This window comes from Sturnira hondurensis, unplaced genomic scaffold, assembly GCF_014824575.4.
Source record: "Sturnira hondurensis isolate 20B ecotype Veracruz unplaced genomic scaffold, ASM1482457v3 Scaffold0016587, whole genome shotgun sequence".
NCBI classification, from domain to species: Eukaryota; Metazoa; Chordata; class Mammalia; order Chiroptera; family Phyllostomidae; genus Sturnira; species Sturnira hondurensis.
In genome coordinates, this window is record NW_028089218.1 from 144421 (window position 1) to 161049 (window position 16629).

At 51.2% G+C, this 16629-nt stretch overlaps 2 protein-coding genes across 7 annotated transcripts; both read left to right on the forward strand.

Moving 5' to 3' along the window:
• The first annotated feature begins 1172 nt into the window (after positions 1–1172).
• ARRB2 (arrestin beta 2) lies at positions 1173–9802 on the forward strand. Of its 5 annotated transcripts, none has more exons than XM_037066205.1 (15): positions 1173–1255; positions 4314–4344; positions 4922–4982; positions 5090–5134; positions 5339–5535; positions 5819–5878; positions 6276–6343; positions 6465–6600; positions 6839–6923; positions 7211–7283; positions 7560–7697; positions 8558–8641; positions 8734–8964; positions 9249–9383; positions 9508–9802. In XM_037066205.1, the coding sequence occupies exons 1-14, from the start codon at positions 1233–1235 to the stop codon at positions 9340–9342; spliced, it is 1326 nt and encodes a 441-aa protein (XP_036922100.1). In that variant the 5' UTR covers positions 1173–1232; the 3' UTR covers positions 9343–9383; positions 9508–9802. The 5 variants fall into 5 exon arrangements, with proteins under 5 accessions (XP_036922100.1, XP_036922102.1, XP_036922099.1 ...); XM_037066207.1 differs by having other exon boundaries at positions 8734–8816; positions 8910–8964; positions 9249–9802; XM_037066204.1 differs by having other exon boundaries at positions 9249–9802.
• A 5034-nt stretch (positions 9803–14836) lies between these two features.
• MED11 (mediator complex subunit 11) lies at positions 14837–16500 on the forward strand. Of its 2 annotated transcripts, none has more exons than XM_037066213.1 (3): positions 14837–15086; positions 15204–15334; positions 15967–16500. In XM_037066213.1, the coding sequence occupies exons 1-3, from the start codon at positions 14930–14932 to the stop codon at positions 16102–16104; spliced, it is 426 nt and encodes a 141-aa protein (XP_036922108.1). In that variant the 5' UTR covers positions 14837–14929; the 3' UTR covers positions 16105–16500. The 2 variants fall into 2 exon arrangements, with proteins under 2 accessions (XP_036922108.1, XP_036922109.1); XM_037066214.1 differs by having other exon boundaries at positions 14837–15014.
• The last annotated feature ends 129 nt before the right edge of the window (positions 16501–16629 follow it).

A 16629-nucleotide genomic window follows, 5' to 3' on the forward strand; every position in this document is an offset into this window, starting at 1 on the left:
TTAAAGAAACCACTGGAGCCATGCGTCCTTCTCCAAGGAAAGGCCTCAGTTTCATTCCTTCACCTGCTATACAAAATCCTTCAGACTCTGTTTCCGTCTCCTCCTCAGCCTTCTCTCTCCTGCTGTCTTACCCCACAAACACTTAAGCATAGGATGTGCCTCACCTTGCTCTCTCTTTGGAATACCCTTTCTCAACTTCTACCACCATTCAGAAGGATTGTCCTCAAATGTTCCCTTCTCTGGACAGCCTGCACTCCCTCCACCCCCACCCCAGCAAAATGCTTATAGTTGCTTTGTCTTCTGGGTCATACATCCATTATAGCATTATATCATAATACCTATTTATGTCTCCTCAAGTATACTAGGAAGGCAGGGCCCATGTTCAATCTTGTCTGCTAATTCATGCCCTAACAATATAAGTGGATGGTACAAAATAAGTAGGCATGGGTAGATGGATGAATGTTAGCTGCAATGAGCAGAGAAAGATGAGTAGTAGTCAAAGAAATTAGGCAAAGTAACCTTGCAAAGATTAAACACAGACACCAGGGGGAGCTAACACACCACAATACAGAAGCGAGGGCTGGCCACAAAAGGGGCAAGCACTGAGGTGAGCGGGTGAGCTGTAGGCACCAAAGCAACCATCCCTCAACTGGAACCGCTCACCCACGTGTACATCCCCTCACCCTCCTTCGCAGACAGCGTTTGGGCTCATTCTACATCCCCCCTCCTACAACCCTACTACCCCCAGCGCCTCCAACGCAACGGTGCAAGCAAACAAAGGGGAGGGGACCTCTGAGGGGTTCTGGATGCAGAGGACCAATCAGAGGACTCTATTGTCCCGAAGGCGGGAGCCTTCGTTTAAGGGGGGTCCAATCAGTTCCTAAGGGGGATGAGGGAGGGCGGAGAAATAGGCGAGAAGAGCAAGGAGTTGGGGAGGGTCCGCGAGAGAAGTAGGACGTGGAGGGCGCGGGGGCGGAGCCAATCACTGTGTCTGTGAGGGAAGGGCTGGTTGCGCCCGGCGCGATCTGGGCTGACGCATCTGGCCCCCGATTCCCCGCGACCCGGGACGGGGGAGGCGGCGGGTGGAGATGGGGAGGCCTGAAGGGGAGGGGGAAGAGGAGAAAGAGCAGAGAGCGCGCGTGCGCAGTGGCGTGGGGAGGAGCGGGGACCTAGCTTTGGACTGGGAGGCTGCGAGCAAGCCTTGGACCGGACTGGCGGCGGGCGCGCGCACGATGGGGGAGAAACCAGGGACCAGGTAAGGGATGCGGGGCCACGCGGAGGGACGTGGGCTGCGGCTCTGAGTGGGTGCCTGAACTATTTCTAGACAAGGACACCGGGGAGAGAATTGGGAGCCGGGCACCTGGGTCCCTGGGGGTCGGCCATCTGGGGCCGCACGCCTAGGTCCTCGAGGATAATGAGGGGGATGCATGCCAGGGTCCCTGCAGAAAGCGAGTGCAGAAGGGAAACAGGAAACCGGCGTCTGGGTTCACTCAGGGATGTGGGGGCCGGACGACTGAGTTCTCCCGTGCAGGCTGCGATGCAGGGGCGGAGGAAGGAAGAGCAGGTGGCCGGTCCCAAGGGGTAGAGTATGGGCAGGCTGGGTACCGGAAAAGGGATCCCCCATAGACTGGTGCTTAGCCACTAGAAAACCCCTTGTTTAATACCCCACAGTCAGTGGGGCTGTCCCCACCTGTCCCATGGGCCAGGGATCCCCGCTTCCAAACTCCTGCCTTCCCCGGGGTTGCTAGGAGCAACAGCCTCATCCCGAGGGAGCAGGGTGCTTGGCAGCCCTTCCTGAGTCTGGGCCTTACCCCTCTTCCCGCGGATGAGGGGAAGAGGTATCTGCCCTGGGCACACCATCCACTCCCCGGATGTTTTATGTGTAATCGAGGCTCCTTCCTTACACTGGCACCCCAAGAGTTCTCTTTTTTGGTCTCTAGCACAATCCACTTCCTGTTGTGAGCCAACACTTTCAAGGGGGCTGTGGGTGAATGCCTCTTTGCTCCCTTGGGAGCAGGAGCAAAAGAGGAAAAAATGGGGCTGTATGCCTCTATCCAGAGGGGATCAAGAATGGGAGCCTGGTCCTGAGCATCACTTGTTTTGCAAAACATTATCATATCAAACCCACCACTCCCCACCCATTGAGAAGGAGAACCCAGTCTTCTGTGCACCAAGTTGACCGGTATCGGAGAGATGATCACAGGAAGAATTGGTGTCCTGGATTTGAGGTTAAACAACCCAGAGAAAGGGGAAGTCGCTGACTTGAGGGAGGCCCCCAATTTCCGTTAAGTGGTTCAGAGAGGGGGAAGAATGGACCAAAGGAGAATTGCTGACTTGGCACAATTCCCCCTTACTCCTATCAAATTCTGGGCCACAGGAAATAAAGAGAATAGCAGGAAGTGTGAGGGGGCATCTGCTTCTGTGCCCCCCCACCACGTTCTGACTCCTTGGCCAGCCTGGGTATACACGTGCTGCTTCTCTCTAGCCTAGCCTAGCAAGATCCAGAGTGCAGGTGCCCTGCAGCTTACCATACAGCAATACTCCACTTGGCCCTCTTGATTGTGGATGTTGCAGCCCTCTACCGAGGCTCCTAATAGGAAGAAACACTGGGACAAAGAGGAAAACCAGAAGCAAAGGGGAGGGGGAGTTGAATGATGCCATAGGAATCAAAAGGACAGTAGGTAGGGTGCTTATTCTAGCTGCCATGATATCAGTGTTTACTCTCCTTTATTGGACGAGGATATCCAGGGATCTCCAATGGCCTTCGGATAGCTTGGCCTTCTGGGAAGAAGGGGAATATGAAGTTATAGCAGAAACAGGTGGTAGGATTGGAGGAAGGATGGGCTAGTTGGAAGGATTTCATATGCTTCTTCTGGGGACCCTTCCCAGAGATCACTGCTGAGGCAGAGTGGATTGGGAATGGATTGTAAGGTGATGCAGCAGAGAACAAGCCCACAAGTGGCCAGAGCATTGGAGTTGCCAGATACTTCTCAATTCTTCCAGCAGGGTGTGGAGTACAGGCTTAGATTATTTCAGCAGTTAGGAAGTGAATCCCTTTCAATTCAACAAACTTAATCCCAATTACAAAAGCAGGGGAGTTTAATAATTTGGTGACTAAGAACGTGTACTCAGAGCCGGACCACCTCTGTTTGCCTACCATTTATGCTGTGACCTTAGGCAAAATACTTGACCTCTTCTGTGCCTCAGTTGCCTCACTTATAAAATAAAGATATTGGGATATCCATTGGTGGGTTATTTTTTTTTTAAAGATTGTATTTACTTGCTTTTAGAGAGAGGGAGAGAACATCAATGTGTGAGAGGTTGCTTCTCACATGCCCCCAGCTGGGGACCTGACCCACAACCCAGGCGTGTGCCCTGACTGTAAATCAAACTTGTGCCTTTTTGATTCTCAGGCCAGCACGCAATCCACTGAGCTGTTATTTAGAGTATTAAATAGCACATAAAACACTTTACACAGTGCTGGGTGTACAGTATTTACCCAGTAAATGTTAGCATTATCATCGTCATATGGCTGGCACTGTGCTGGGGTGCCCACATGAATAAGGCCTCTGATGCTCATAGTCTGTCTGGTGCAGCAGACAATACACAGCCAACTGCCCTTGTGTGGTATCACACCACAAATAAGACATAAACAAAGTGTGACAGGAAACACCCCCCCCCAAAAAAAAAGGAGTAACCAGGGTCTGGGCTTGATCCACTTTTTAAAGGAGATGATATCAGAGCTGGGCCTTGAAAGACAAACAGGCTTTTAAGCTTCTGAGATCATAGATGGGGAGAGTTGGAGGTTAATGGAGTAGGGTCATAGTTAGGTAGTGCCTATAGTAGAAACCATTTTAGAGGCAAAGGCGGAGGTCATTACTGTTTTCAGGTACTCCAGCAGTCTTTGGAGCTGGAGACCAGAGAAGATGGAAAACGGGTTAGGTCTTATACAGACAATATTGCAACTCGCCCATTCACATCCCCCTGGGGGAGGTCCTCTGGGAAGAGCCAGGGTGGTTCCTGTGGCAACCAGTGGCCATTGCCATGGCGGAGGGGAACTAGTAAGGGTGGAGTGGGTTGCCATGACAACCAGCTTTGAGGGGCTGCAAAGTTGGGAATATAAAGGACCTGTGATTACCTTTCTTTCTTGAGGGAAAAAGCAGGGTGGGGTAGGCCTGGACCTAGCCCCAAAGCCTCCAGGCGGGAACCCTGGGTGAGCTCTGCTTCTCAGGCTGGGGAGGGACAAGGTCCTAGTGCCCGGGTCCCTGCTGAGTCTGAGGGAGGCAGTGGGGTTTCCCTTTCTGTTTTGTTAGGGTCTTCAAGAAGTCGAGCCCTAACTGCAAGGTGAGTCTCCCACAGCGCTTCTCTTCCGGACCCTCCCTAGGCCCTAACAGGGCCTAGCCTGCCCCTAGACGATCCCCAACCCCTAGCTGCCCACTTCCTGTGACAGCTAAGAGCCAACTTCCCTCCAGAAGCCCCTTGCCACAAAGGCTGCTCCACCTGAGCCAGCCACAGGGCTGGGTGGGGACAAGCCTAGGTCCCTAAGTAAGACCAAGGGGGAGGAGCCAGAACCTCCTAAGAACCAACCCAGGGTGCCTGGGGCTAGGAACAGTTAACAGCCCCCCGGGCTGTGGCCTGTTTACTGCAGAGCCCCTCTCTAACTGGCTGTGACCCACAAACCCACACAGACTTCCGATTGGTGTGCTGAGGTGTGAAAAGATATTAGAGAGACTAAAAGGCCTCAAAGTTGGGCAGTCTGTGAAGCCCCACCACATTCCCCTTCCAGCCCCACTGGGAGGAAACCAGGAGAAATCCTGGATACCTCAGCCTGGGAAGACAAGGGGCAGGGCAGCCCGTGTGAGGTGCCAATGCCCTACCACCCTCCTGCCCAATCTTTCCTGTGACCCCTCTCCATCCTCAGCTCACTGTGTACTTGGGCAAGCGGGACTTTGTAGATCACCTGGACAAAGTGGATCCTGTAGGTAAGTGTGCCCAGGAAGGGGCATCCCATCCCCCTAGAGAAGTTCCTGGACCCAAGTACAGAGGAGAGACCCTCACAGGAAATGAGCTCATATGTCCCTTTCCTCAGATGGCGTAGTGCTTGTGGACCCTGACTACTTGAAGGACCGCAAAGGTACTGGCCCCCAACTCCAGCAGCCCAAGGGGAGGTAGGGAAGCGAAATGGGCTGGCGCTGAGATCAGCAATATGGAGGGCGGAGGCAGAAGCCAGGTATAGGATTCCGACCAGTCTCACGCTGCCAAGGAGAAGCAGCTGCTGCTCGGCACTGGGCGGACTCACGAAGGGGAGCTCCTGACCTCCCTTGCCCTCCCTTGCCAGTGTTTGTGACCCTCACCTGTGCCTTCCGCTATGGCCGAGAAGACCTGGATGTGCTGGGCTTGTCCTTCCGAAAAGACCTGTTCATCGCCACCTACCAGGCCTTCCCCCCAGTGCCCAACCTGCCCCGGCCCCCCACTCGCCTGCAGGACCGGCTGCTGAGGAAGCTGGGCCAACATGCCCACCCTTTTTTTTTCACAGTGAGGATGCCCCCTACCCTCTGCAGGGCAAGGGGTTTGGGACTCTGTTTGGGGGGTGAAGCACCTATTATGAGCTAATCTGGAAGAAACAGTAAGGAGGGACCCTAGACCCACCTCCCCACAGGGTCACCCTGCATTCAGGAAGCCCTTGCCTCTCCGCCTCCTTCCTGATGTTCCTTTTCCTTCCTCATCCCCAGGTCTTCTCCAGCCTCTTATATTGAGATTGGGAGGAAGACTTGGGGGCTTTAAGAGAAACTGAAGTCTCCCCTTTTCTCTGCCACAGATACCCCAGAATCTACCCTGCTCTGTCACCCTGCAGCCAGGCCCAGAGGACACAGGGAAGGTACTGGAGAAATGGTTCTGAGGACTTATGGGACAGAGTAGGGTCCATGAGATGGGGGTGGGCTGCCACAAAGTCAGGGTGGGATGAAGAATAGGGTAATCTTCCCAGGGAGGGTGGGGTGTGCATGGGACAGTTGCTGCTCACTTGTAACCCTGCTTCTTGCTCTTGACCTGCATTGCATATGCCTGGGTATAAGGGCTCACCTTGACACAGCCAAAACAAAGCCTCTGCCAGGTGCCAGGCCTTAAGCAGGCAGAGGGGGAAGGGCCAGGCCCTATGCTCCTCAGACCAGGATGGGGCAAACATCCCGCCCAAGACTGAGGAAAGAGGGAAGGAAGGGAGTGGCGACAGCAGCAGGGGCCTTGTGTAAGACCCAGCCTTTTCTCCCCTTCCCGAGGCCTGCGGGGTAGACTTTGAGATTCGAGCCTTCTGTGCCAAATCAGTAGAAGAGAAAAGCCACAAAAGGTGAGGGAAGTCACCTCCCCTGTGGTTTGCCCATTCCGTCCCAGCTCCCAGGAGTCCTAGTCTTTTCGGGAGGTAGAAGTGGGTGCTTGGGTGTCTGAGGTCTGACCCCTCTCACTCCCAGGAATTCTGTGCGTCTGGTGATCCGAAAGGTGCAGTTTGCCCCAGAGAAACCCGGCCCCCAGCCTTCAGCTGAAACTACACGCCACTTCCTCATGTCTGACCGGTCCTTGCACCTTGAGGCTTCCCTGGACAAAGAGGTGTGGTGTGGGAGGGTGGTGCAGGTGCTCCAATGCAGGTCCAACCCTGGGGGCAGGGTGAAGCTGTGTGTCAAGATGGCATCTTTAGGGGAGGCTGTCTCAGCTACTGTGGAGAGTTGCTGTGCACTTAGGGTTAGAGGGAAGAAGCCAAGCAGTATGTCTGTGTTGGGGGCACACTGGTAAGGACTGGGACCAGTGAAAACAGAATCAATTAACCTGCCCCTCCTCCCTTCAAAAGCTGTACTATCACGGGGAGCCCATCAGTGTCAATGTGCACGTCACCAACAACTCCACCAAGACTGTCAAGAAGATCAAAGTCTCTGGTAGGAGGAGGGAATGGGAAGGGGATCTTAGTGGGGAGGGAGTTGCTGCACACGAGGCTTCTGGCATGATCTCAACCCAAGGACATACCCAGTGTGGGAGACCCACCTGGGCTCAGAATTCACATAGGCTCTCCCAGAATGAGATGGACACCAGGCGTTTACTGCCACAGGGAGGGCCAAAAGGTGGGAGTGGTGTGGCCCCGGGGCCCAGGCCACACGGTCTGGAGTGGGGCAATAGTCTTCACTCTGTGCAGAGCCCCTTGACCCACCCCTACCACGCCCCACAGTGAGACAGTATGCCGACATCTGCCTCTTCAGCACTGCTCAGTACAAGTGTCCCGTGGCTCAGATCGAACAAGAGTGAGTATTACAACAGCCCTGAGTCCCAACCTCAAGGGAGAAGAGTGGGCCTGGAAGGATGTGAGGTGGGGGTGGAATTCTCCCTGAACCATCTCCACCTTCAAGGGTATTCCCATCTGATAGCTCTGAGCTGTTCATTTACTTGGGCAGGTTAAGCCACAACCTACTCCCCTGTGACCTGTGCCCAGAGAAGGGGCTAGTGATGGGGACATGATCTGCCCTTCACCCAGCCTGGCCCCTCCAATAGTCTTGTCCTCTTGTCCCCACCCCATCCAGTGACCAAGTATCTCCCAGTTCCACGTTCTGCAAGGTGTACACCATAACCCCGCTGCTCAGCGACAACCGGGAGAAGCGTGGTCTTGCCCTGGATGGGAAGCTCAAGCATGAGGACACCAACCTGGCCTCCAGCACCATGTGAGGGTGGGGCTGAATGTGGGTGGGGAGCTCTCCCGCAGCCCAGGAGACGCTCACTCTACACCAGCTGTGTGCCAGGCTCTGTCTTGGGTGCCAGCCAGAGACAAAAAGCCTCTTATTTTCTGGGGAGGAAAGCTAGACAAATCATATAGATAGTATGTTTAGTGACCAGTGTTAAGGAGAGAAAGCAAGGGAGAGAAGGGAGAAAGCAGAGAGAGTGCTGTTCCTGTGTTAATTTTTAATAGAGTGGCCAGGGAAGACTTAATCCGGAGGTGAATTTCGAGTAAGGACCCAAAGGAAGTAGGTAGTATGGACACACAGAACAGCACTCCAGGCAGAGAGAGCTGCAAACACAAAGGCCTGGAGTGGTGATCCAGGCCAGTGTGTCTAAGGAAGTTCCAGGAGGCCAGCAGAGCCGCGCTGCTAGCTCCCAGGGTACCATTGTGCCTTTGGGCAGCAGCAGCCCTGGAGTAGGAGCATCACAAATGCTCTTATGAACTTCACCCCCACTGAAGCCTTTGTTCAGGGTACACACTGCATGACCACACAGAGCAGGCCTACAGGCCCGGGTGCTGAGAATGAACTACCCCACAAGAGTAGCAGGTGGGGTCAGAGGGCTGATGGTGAGCAAGACAGTGCAGGGCTGTAAGGCCACAAGGACTTCAGCTTTTATTGTGAGAGAGATGAGAAGCCACGGGAGGGTCCTGCACAGAGGTTTGGCATGGGGGCTCCCACAGCACAGCCTGTGCTGCTGCAGCCCCGGGAGCTGCGGAGATCCTGCCCAGGGTTGTGATGGGAGCCCCAAGTCTGGGCTAAGGTGTAGGGTGATGACCATCATCCAGCTTCTCCCCCCACTGCAGCGTGAAAGAGGGTGCCAACAAGGAGGTGCTGGGGATCCTGGTGTCATACAGGGTCAAGGTGAAGCTGGTGGTGTCCCGAGGCGGGTGAGTGTGTTGGGCAGCCTGGGGTGGGGCCTGCAGTGGTTCCCTCCAGCTCTGCATTGTCATCTCATCGAACTGCCTCTCTCCCGCCCCAGGGATGTCTCAGTGGAGCTGCCTTTTGTTCTTATGCACCCCAAGCCCCATGACCACCACATCAACGTCCCCAGACCCCAGTCAGGTAAGCAAGCCACCCACCCCAAGCCCTCAAAGGCAGGGCCATTGGAGAAAAGCTGGTCCTTCCAACACCCACCCACTTTCCTCCTCCCCTCAGCTGCTCCTGAAACAGATGTCCCTGTGGACACCAACCTCATTGAATTTGATACCAAGTAAGAGCCTCATCCCCTCCCTTCCTACCTTTGACTCTTGGACAAAGATTCCTGTTAACGTTCAAATCTACCTCCCACCATTTTTTTCTTTGGGGGGAGGGATGGTTGAAGCATCCAATCAAGATGTCGGCCCTGTGAGATGCCTCTTACTGCCCCTGCTTTGTCCCTTCCTCCAAATACCTCCAGTCCCACTGCTACTCTAACATCTCGGTCTCTGGAGGGGAATGGGAAGTTGAGATGAGGGTCGGAAGCCCTCACCTCACCCCCTCCTTTCCACCACCAAGCTATGCCACAGATGACGACATCGTATTTGAGGACTTTGCCCGGCTTCGGCTGAAGGGGATGAAGGATGAGGACTATGACGACCAGTTCTGCTAGGAAGGGGGGCTGGAAGAAGGGAGTGGATGGTGCTGGGAGAGGTAGGGGCAGGACCAAGATTCCCACGGTCACTGGGGAGTGGGTCCCTGCCTCTTTTCCTTTCCTCTCTACCCAGCAGCTTCCTCAACCAATCCCTTCCCTCCTTTCCTCTCCCATCCCCACCAGATACGCACTGGACCTATCTCTTGTTGAACATGGGCATTAATTTTTTGACTATGGCTGTGCTTCCCCAACCTTCCAATGGGTGGCAAGCTGTGTTCATACCTAAACTTTTTGGAGGGGGACACTGAAAAGAGGAGTGATAGTAGGAAAAGAGGGAAGAAAGAACTGCCACGTTCAACCTCACACCAACACTCCCTCTTGTCACTGTCTGCCTCCCATTCCTTCAAGCTCAGTCCCTTTGCAGGGGCAAGGCCACTTCTTTGTTTCTGAGCATAAAGAATAAACCTTTTAGTAGGCATGAGTGTGTGTGTTTCCTATGTAGTGTATGAGGAATGTGCTCATCCATGAGTCTGCTAGCCTGTGGGTGAGGACCTAATCTTTCCTCTCTACCCACATGGCACAATAAATGTTTACTGAATGACGGAGCTGTACCTGTGTTCCAAGGTAAACGTCAAAACTTAATTTGGGCAGTCCAATGTTTAAGGGTACAGTTTGGAAAAGCCACAAAGTATAGACTGTTCCTTGTTGCAGCCCACACACACGATCACATGGTGACCTGTTCTGACCTAGTGTATCCATTTCCACTGCCCCTGGTTGTGCAAGCAGCCCATTCCTGGGGCTCAGTGGGATGCAGCTGCAGCCTCACCAGACAGAGGTCACACAGCATCTCCACAGAGCCTAGTACTTACATTCTAACACAGAAACCATGGCTTTAGGCAGCCAGAGTCATGCTGCTGTGGGCAAGTCCGAGGAGCAACATCCAACTGCTGCTTTTTGGCTGCTCCTCAAAGGCTCCTGGAGGCTTGGCCAAAGCCCCAGGCCAAGCTGGAGGGAGTTGGTAACGCTCCACTGGCACTCCTCACCTCCACACCCATTCCCACTCCTATGCTCCAGACTTTTACTATTTAAGGCTCATTCATTCCATGAACAATATTTAAGTCCCTTTTAGGTGCCAGGCATAGTATAGGGAATAGCAGTGACCAAAACAAATATTAAATCATTCCTTAATTAACTACAATATCTGTGCCCGGAAGGAGTACAGGAGCTATGAGAACATGTGACATGGAGTTCTGACCTAGGCTGGGGTTTGGGGAAGACTGCCCTGAAGGAAGTGACCTTTGAGCAGAGAAACAAACTGAGGAGTTCCAGCATTCCAGGCAACAGCCACACCATGTGTGAAGGCAAAAAGCAACAGCTTATTTCAAGGACTGAAAGAGGCCTGAGGTACTTCAACAAAGATAGCTACAGGCAAAGTAGCTCCAGATGAGGCTGGTAAGGCAAGATGGGACAGCCCACAGAAGCCTATTACAGTTCAGGACATCTAATCAAATCATTATTTACCCACAGGCTTTAAGTGCCGCCAAAATGCCAATGAGCTTGCTTACCCTTCCACAGTAGCAACCTACGCTGCACACCTTGGTCTTTTTCGCACGGAGGAACAGCCATCCCTCTGACTCCCACCAACCTGCTCCTTGATCTCTGGGCTCTCAGCTGATGGATCTCAAACTTTTGGGGGTGAATCAGAATCCTCTGAGATGTAAGATAAAGACGCAGAGTCTCAGGCTCTGCCTTCCCAGGTTCCAATTCAGTAGTCCCAGAAAGAATATGAAATTTGGATTCTAAATTAGCACACACTTTGAAAAACAGTGCCTTTTTTTCTTCTAGGTTTTTATGTTTTTAAGGCAGTAAAAAATGTTGTGTTTTTTTTTAAAGACTGGCTTTTTTTAAAGATTTTATTTATTTATCTTTAGAGGAGAAGGGAAGGAGAGAAGGAGAGAAACATCAATGTATGGTTGCCTCTCATGAGTCCCCTGCTGGGAACTGGCCTGCAACCCAGGCATGTGCCCTGACTGGGAATCGAACCGCGATCGTGTGGTTTGCAGGCCTGTGCTCAATCCACTGAGCTACACCAGCCAGGGCAAAAATGTTCATAGTTTTAAAAAAATTCAAACAGTAAACAGTGAAAAGAAGGCTCCCTCCTGCAGCTGATTCGCAGCCTCCCATTTCTCATTTCCAGAGGCAACCATTAGCGCCAGTTTGATATTCTTCCAAAGGCATTCTGCAAACTCGGTTGTACTCATACATTCCCCCCTTATTTTAAACACAGATAGTAGCATACTATGAACACTCTCCTACACCTTGCTTTTCTCTTTTAATGATGTTACTAGAGCATTCCTTTAACAACACATATAGATCTACCTCAATCTATTAAAAAGCTGCATAGCTTTCCATTGCCTAAATGTTCTTTTTACCAATTTATTATCAATGGACATGACAGATGTCCACTCTTTTGCTAATCCAAACGGTATTAAAGTTATCTTTATGTCCTTTTGCCCATGTAAAGTACATCTGTAGGGTAAGTTCTTAAAAGTAGAGTTGTGGGGTAAAGACAGTGAGCATATTTTTGATCACTGCCAATAAGCAGGTGACATGTGGCATCATCCTTACGTCATTTTGCACTTATTTGTTTAGGAGTAAAGATTAACTTTTTGTTTAGGTGTGAGGATAAACCAGATTTACTGGGCTGATGTTGTGAACCAATGTTTGTTGGTGCCAATTCAATGCCAGCAGGAATCCCCAACTTGGGGTGCAGTGAAGAAAATGTCATTCAGCACAAAACAGCCCAATTGTTTGTTAGACAGCACAGCTGCAGAACACCACCGCTGTGAGGAGGCCATGGGGCCAGGGCTAGACTGCTCCGCTCTGCTCTGCGGAGATGCCCTTGGTGTTTCAGCTCCAGCCAGGGAAATGGAAAGGGACAGTGAACTGTCAGAGCAGCCAGAAGTAAGTTGACTTATATAGACAGAAGTTCCCGCCCTGGTCCCTGATTGATCAGTCTTCTTGCAAACAAGGACTCAAACTGTCACAGTTTGACTGGTCCAGATACTGTCCTGGTCAGAATGGAGACTCTTGATTGTTTGGTGAAGAAGCTGATGGGGGACATAGCTGCCCAGCTCCAACAGGATGGGGAAAGCCTTAGTCCTATGGTTGAAACAGGATTCCCAGAACTCCTTCGTAAGGGCTGGTTCAGATGGCAGAAACACAGGCAGTTCAGTGCAGAGGCAGGTAGTTCAGTGCAGGCTTCTCCTTGAAGTGCAGTTGCATGAGAAGCCCCTGTGTGGAAACAGCTGCTAGACTCTGGGGGTGGGGGTGGTGTTTTTGTTTTAATTTGAGCCCAGTTAGCAACCAGAAGCCCTTCTTAGTAGATATCTTCTTTCTCAGGATACACAATGTTATCTTCTTAGTGTACTCTAAAAGCTCTTTATGTCGTAAAGAAATTAGCCCTTTGTCATAATTTTGGCAAATATTTTCCCCACTTTGTTGTCTTTTGAATTTGTTTCAGTTTTTGTTTGTTTAACTGAGGTCAAATTCATATAACATAAAGTTAACCATTTTAAAGTGTACAATTCATTGGCATTTAGTATATTCACAATGTTGTGCAACCATCACTTATAGTTTCAAAGTATTTATTTCTGGTGTTTTTAATAATTCATGTTTTTTATTTTCGTGTAGCCTATTATAATTATGTTGTTCATGGCTTATTTATTTATAACAAAGCTCCTCTCTGTTTCCTCACAATTTGACACTTCCTTTTTTTCCACATTAAATTCAAGATCATCATATCACTATCTCATCAGCACCCTCAACTCTCTCCTTTCACAATACCTGCTCTCAAACCCCACCCTTGGCGCGTGTCAACTACCACCCTGCTCTTCTCCACTCTGACACTGGGCTGTGAGCACTGCCAGAAAAAAAAGAATCACACAAATTATTTATTCATTCATTAAGCAAATATTTGTGAACACATCCTAGGTGCCAACACTGTGCTAAATACGATTTGGGGACTACTATGAACTCATGGTCTCTGACCTCAACTGGGCCCTCAATACCTGACAACCCTGTCTCACTCCATGACTTTGGTCACCTCCCTCTGCTGCTCCCATCTTGCTCATTAATTTTCCAAACCTTTCTCATGTTCAAAGTGACTCCTTCTGTTTTCCATAGATTAAGCTATGAAGAATGAATGATTTCAACTTTCCACCTTCTACGGACAAAACACTGATATCTACACCAATTCTCCTAGACAACCAAGGTTAAGATGCCTTCTCCAGTTCAAAGTTAATCCTTCCAGCTGTGCTCAGGTCACTCCTCTCCCACTCCCCTCTCTTCAACCTCTGCCTCTATGGGTTCTTCCTCCATGGTAAATAAATCCACTATGGGAAGGGAGGGAGGGATGCGGGAAGGTGGGAGAAATGAAGGAACCAAACAAAAAACATTTCTCCATGCTTAATTCTTTTACGGTAAAATGAATCTCTATTTAAAAAAGATTTTATTTATTTTTAGAGAGGGGAAGAAAAACACCAATGTGTGGTTGCCTCTCGCGCGCCCTCTACTGGGTATCTGGCCCGCAACCCAAGCATGTGCCCTGACTAGGAATGAACCTGCGACCATTGGATCTGCAGGCCAATGCTCACAATGCATTGAGCCACAGCAACCTGGGCACAAACTTTTTCCTGATGTGTCTTCCCACACCAGTCTCACCAGTCACACCTAACCACCACCACACTCCATTCACTCCAAAACTGAACCCCTTGCTGTACTTCAAATGTGCTAGACCCCTTCAAGCACCATGTGCTTGCCTGTGCCAGTTCCCTTTTCCTCTTCAACCAGGTATAGACACCTGGCTACCCTGAAGAATCGGTTCAGGCTGCACCTCGTCCCAGAATCCTTTCTATGTGCTCCTGGTAATACACCTGGGGCATATCTCTAACAAAACATCTATCCCACTATCACGGGAGAGTCCATCTCATTCATCTTTGTACCCTCAGTGGCCACCACATAATAGAAAACCGGAAAGGGGAAAAGACTGAAATATGCCTGATTCTGAGAATATACTGATGGTATTTCAGCTGGGCTCCTGCAGAGGAGCGAGCGCTAGGTCGAATAACGTAACACAACACTCACCAAATCAAGCTTTCCCCAGACCCCAACAGACGGCGGAGCCGGGCGAGCACTCAGAGGTTCCAGGGCTGTGTAGTCTGGAGGAATACCCCAGAACTCCCCTCCCATTATCATCACCTAGCATCAGCAGACGCTTAAGTAGTTCTTGTAGAAAAAAATTAACTATAGACCACAAGTCAGTGTCGTGAAGGTGAACCGGTCAGAAAGGCCTCTGGCTAGAGAAGGTTCCCATTCTTTCTCTTACTCAGCTAGTCTTGTGGCAGTGACGCAGCCCTGGGCATGCGCAAAACTCCCAGAGAATTACCGTTCACCAGGTGAACCCAGAAAAGCGAGGCTGCGCTGATTACCCTGGGATTTGTAGTGCCGGCGAGAAAGTATCCTCTGCGCAGGCGCAAATAACTGTACCTTCCGGGTTCCGGGGTCGGAAGGAAAAAAGAAAATCCCTTCGTTTACCGGAGTGACAATGGCAACCTACAGTCTGGCAAACGAGCGACTACGCGCCCTGGAAGACATCGAACGGGAAATAGGCGCGATTCTTCAGAATGCAGGTTGGGGATACGACGCCGGAAGGCAGAGAGTGAGGGAGAGCCGCGAGCACGTGCGCCAACCCGAGAATTGGAGTGAGGCTAGCGAGGGATCCTACTGGCTTGTGCTGAGCGGGAGTTGGAGGGGCTGGCACGTGGGCGGGGATCTTCTGGGGCTCTCTGAGTAACCCAGCCCTCTCTCTTTCCTGGCAGGTACCGTGATCCTGGAACTTTCGAAGGAGAAGACCAATGAACGGCTGCTAGACCGGCAAGCAGCGGCTTTCACGGCATCTGTGCAACATGTAGAGGCGGAGCTGTCGGCTCAGATCCGATACCTAACCCAGGTGAGTGGGCGGTAGGAGGTGCAGTGCTCCCACCCAGCTATCTGCCTTTGCCTTAGCTTTCAGAGTGCCCAGGAAGAGCCTTGGCCTCGGGAACCAGGCAGAACCGGGCTGCCCAAGCTGGCACCAGACTGGATGACCCTGTCAGGACCCCTCTTTTCCAGAGCCGGTTTCTTCCTCTAAAAGGAAAGAAAGGCGGGGCTTAGTTCACTGGGCTTCATCTTATGATCCACTAGATGAAGAAGGCTTTGGAGAGGGCTTGTAAACAGTCCCAAAGCCACAAGACTTTTGACCTAACTTCAGGGGCATGAAACCCCAGATGGCTACATCCTGAGAAAAAGGACAGGATTGAGAGGGTTCTGAAGTCATTACAGTAGCAACCACCATTCACCAAAATTTCACAATGTGCCACTCTTCGTTATCTTATTTAATTGTACAGCTGTAGGAATTAGTTACTGTCACCCCCATTTTCCAGATGAGGTTAACAGAAGTTAAGTGGTTTACCCTAGGTCATCCAGATACCATGTGGTATAATGGATTCAAACTCAGGGAAGACATGAGAGGAGATCTGATGCCCTGTTGGGGAGATAGACTAGGGAGAGGGGGCTTCATTGACCAGTTAAAATGTCCTGTAGGTGGCCACAGGGCAGCCTCATGAGGGCTCCAGCTATTCTTCAAGGAAGGACTGTCAGATGGCCCTGAAGCGAGTGGACTATGCTCGCCTCAAGCTCAGTGATGTGGCCCGAACCTGTGAGCAGATGCTGGAAAACTAAGCCAAGTAGGTGGAGAGACAGCTTGGAATGAGACCACTACCTGCACCCCAGGACAGAACCTGGAAATCTCAGGATGGGAAGCACAGGCTGCCATGCATGCCCTGTTGGTCAGAATATATGAGGACAGTGAGATAAAAGGTGGGAATGGAGAACTTTGAAGACCAAGCCTGCCCATAACTGTGCCCTGGTTCCTCCAGCAGGGTGCTGCTGTTGTACACGCACTTCACAGAAGTGCTAAAAAACTCAGATGGGAGACGGAGATTCAGGCACCCAACCCACTTCCTCATATATTTCATGTCCTTGTCCCAGGCATCCACAGACATGTACATTCTTCTTCATTGGGAGAGAGAAAACAAGAACTAAGAGTTTTAATAATAAAAACAGTAATGACAAAAACAATGAGCTCAGACTATCACTGGGGCATATGTGGGTGATTCAAAGGATTTAGGAAGTAAAACTAGCCTGTATGGCGGCTGCTGAGGGAGTGGGAAAACCCAGGCCTTAAGTGTGGGGTCAGAAGAGGGC

Bases quoted from the DNA above. Each gene is read 5' to 3' on its own strand.
- ARRB2 (XM_037066204.1), top strand. From the start codon at position 1,233: ATGGGGGAGAAACCAGGGACCAG. The intron at 5,135-5,338 runs GTACTGGCCCCC...CTCCCTTGCCAG, and splicing joins CTACTTGAAGGACCGCAAAG to TGTTTGTGACCCTCACCTGT. The intron at 5,536-5,818 runs GTGAGGATGCCC...TCTCTGCCACAG, and splicing joins CCCACCCTTTTTTTTTCACA to ATACCCCAGAATCTACCCTG.
- MED11 (XM_037066213.1), top strand. From the start codon at position 14,930: ATGGCAACCTACAGTCTGGCAAACGAGCGACTACGCGCCCTGGAAGAC. The intron at 15,087-15,203 runs GTGAGGCTAGCG...CTTTCCTGGCAG, and splicing joins GCGCCAACCCGAGAATTGGA to GTACCGTGATCCTGGAACTT. The intron at 15,335-15,966 runs GTGAGTGGGCGG...AATGTCCTGTAG, and splicing joins AGATCCGATACCTAACCCAG to GTGGCCACAGGGCAGCCTCA.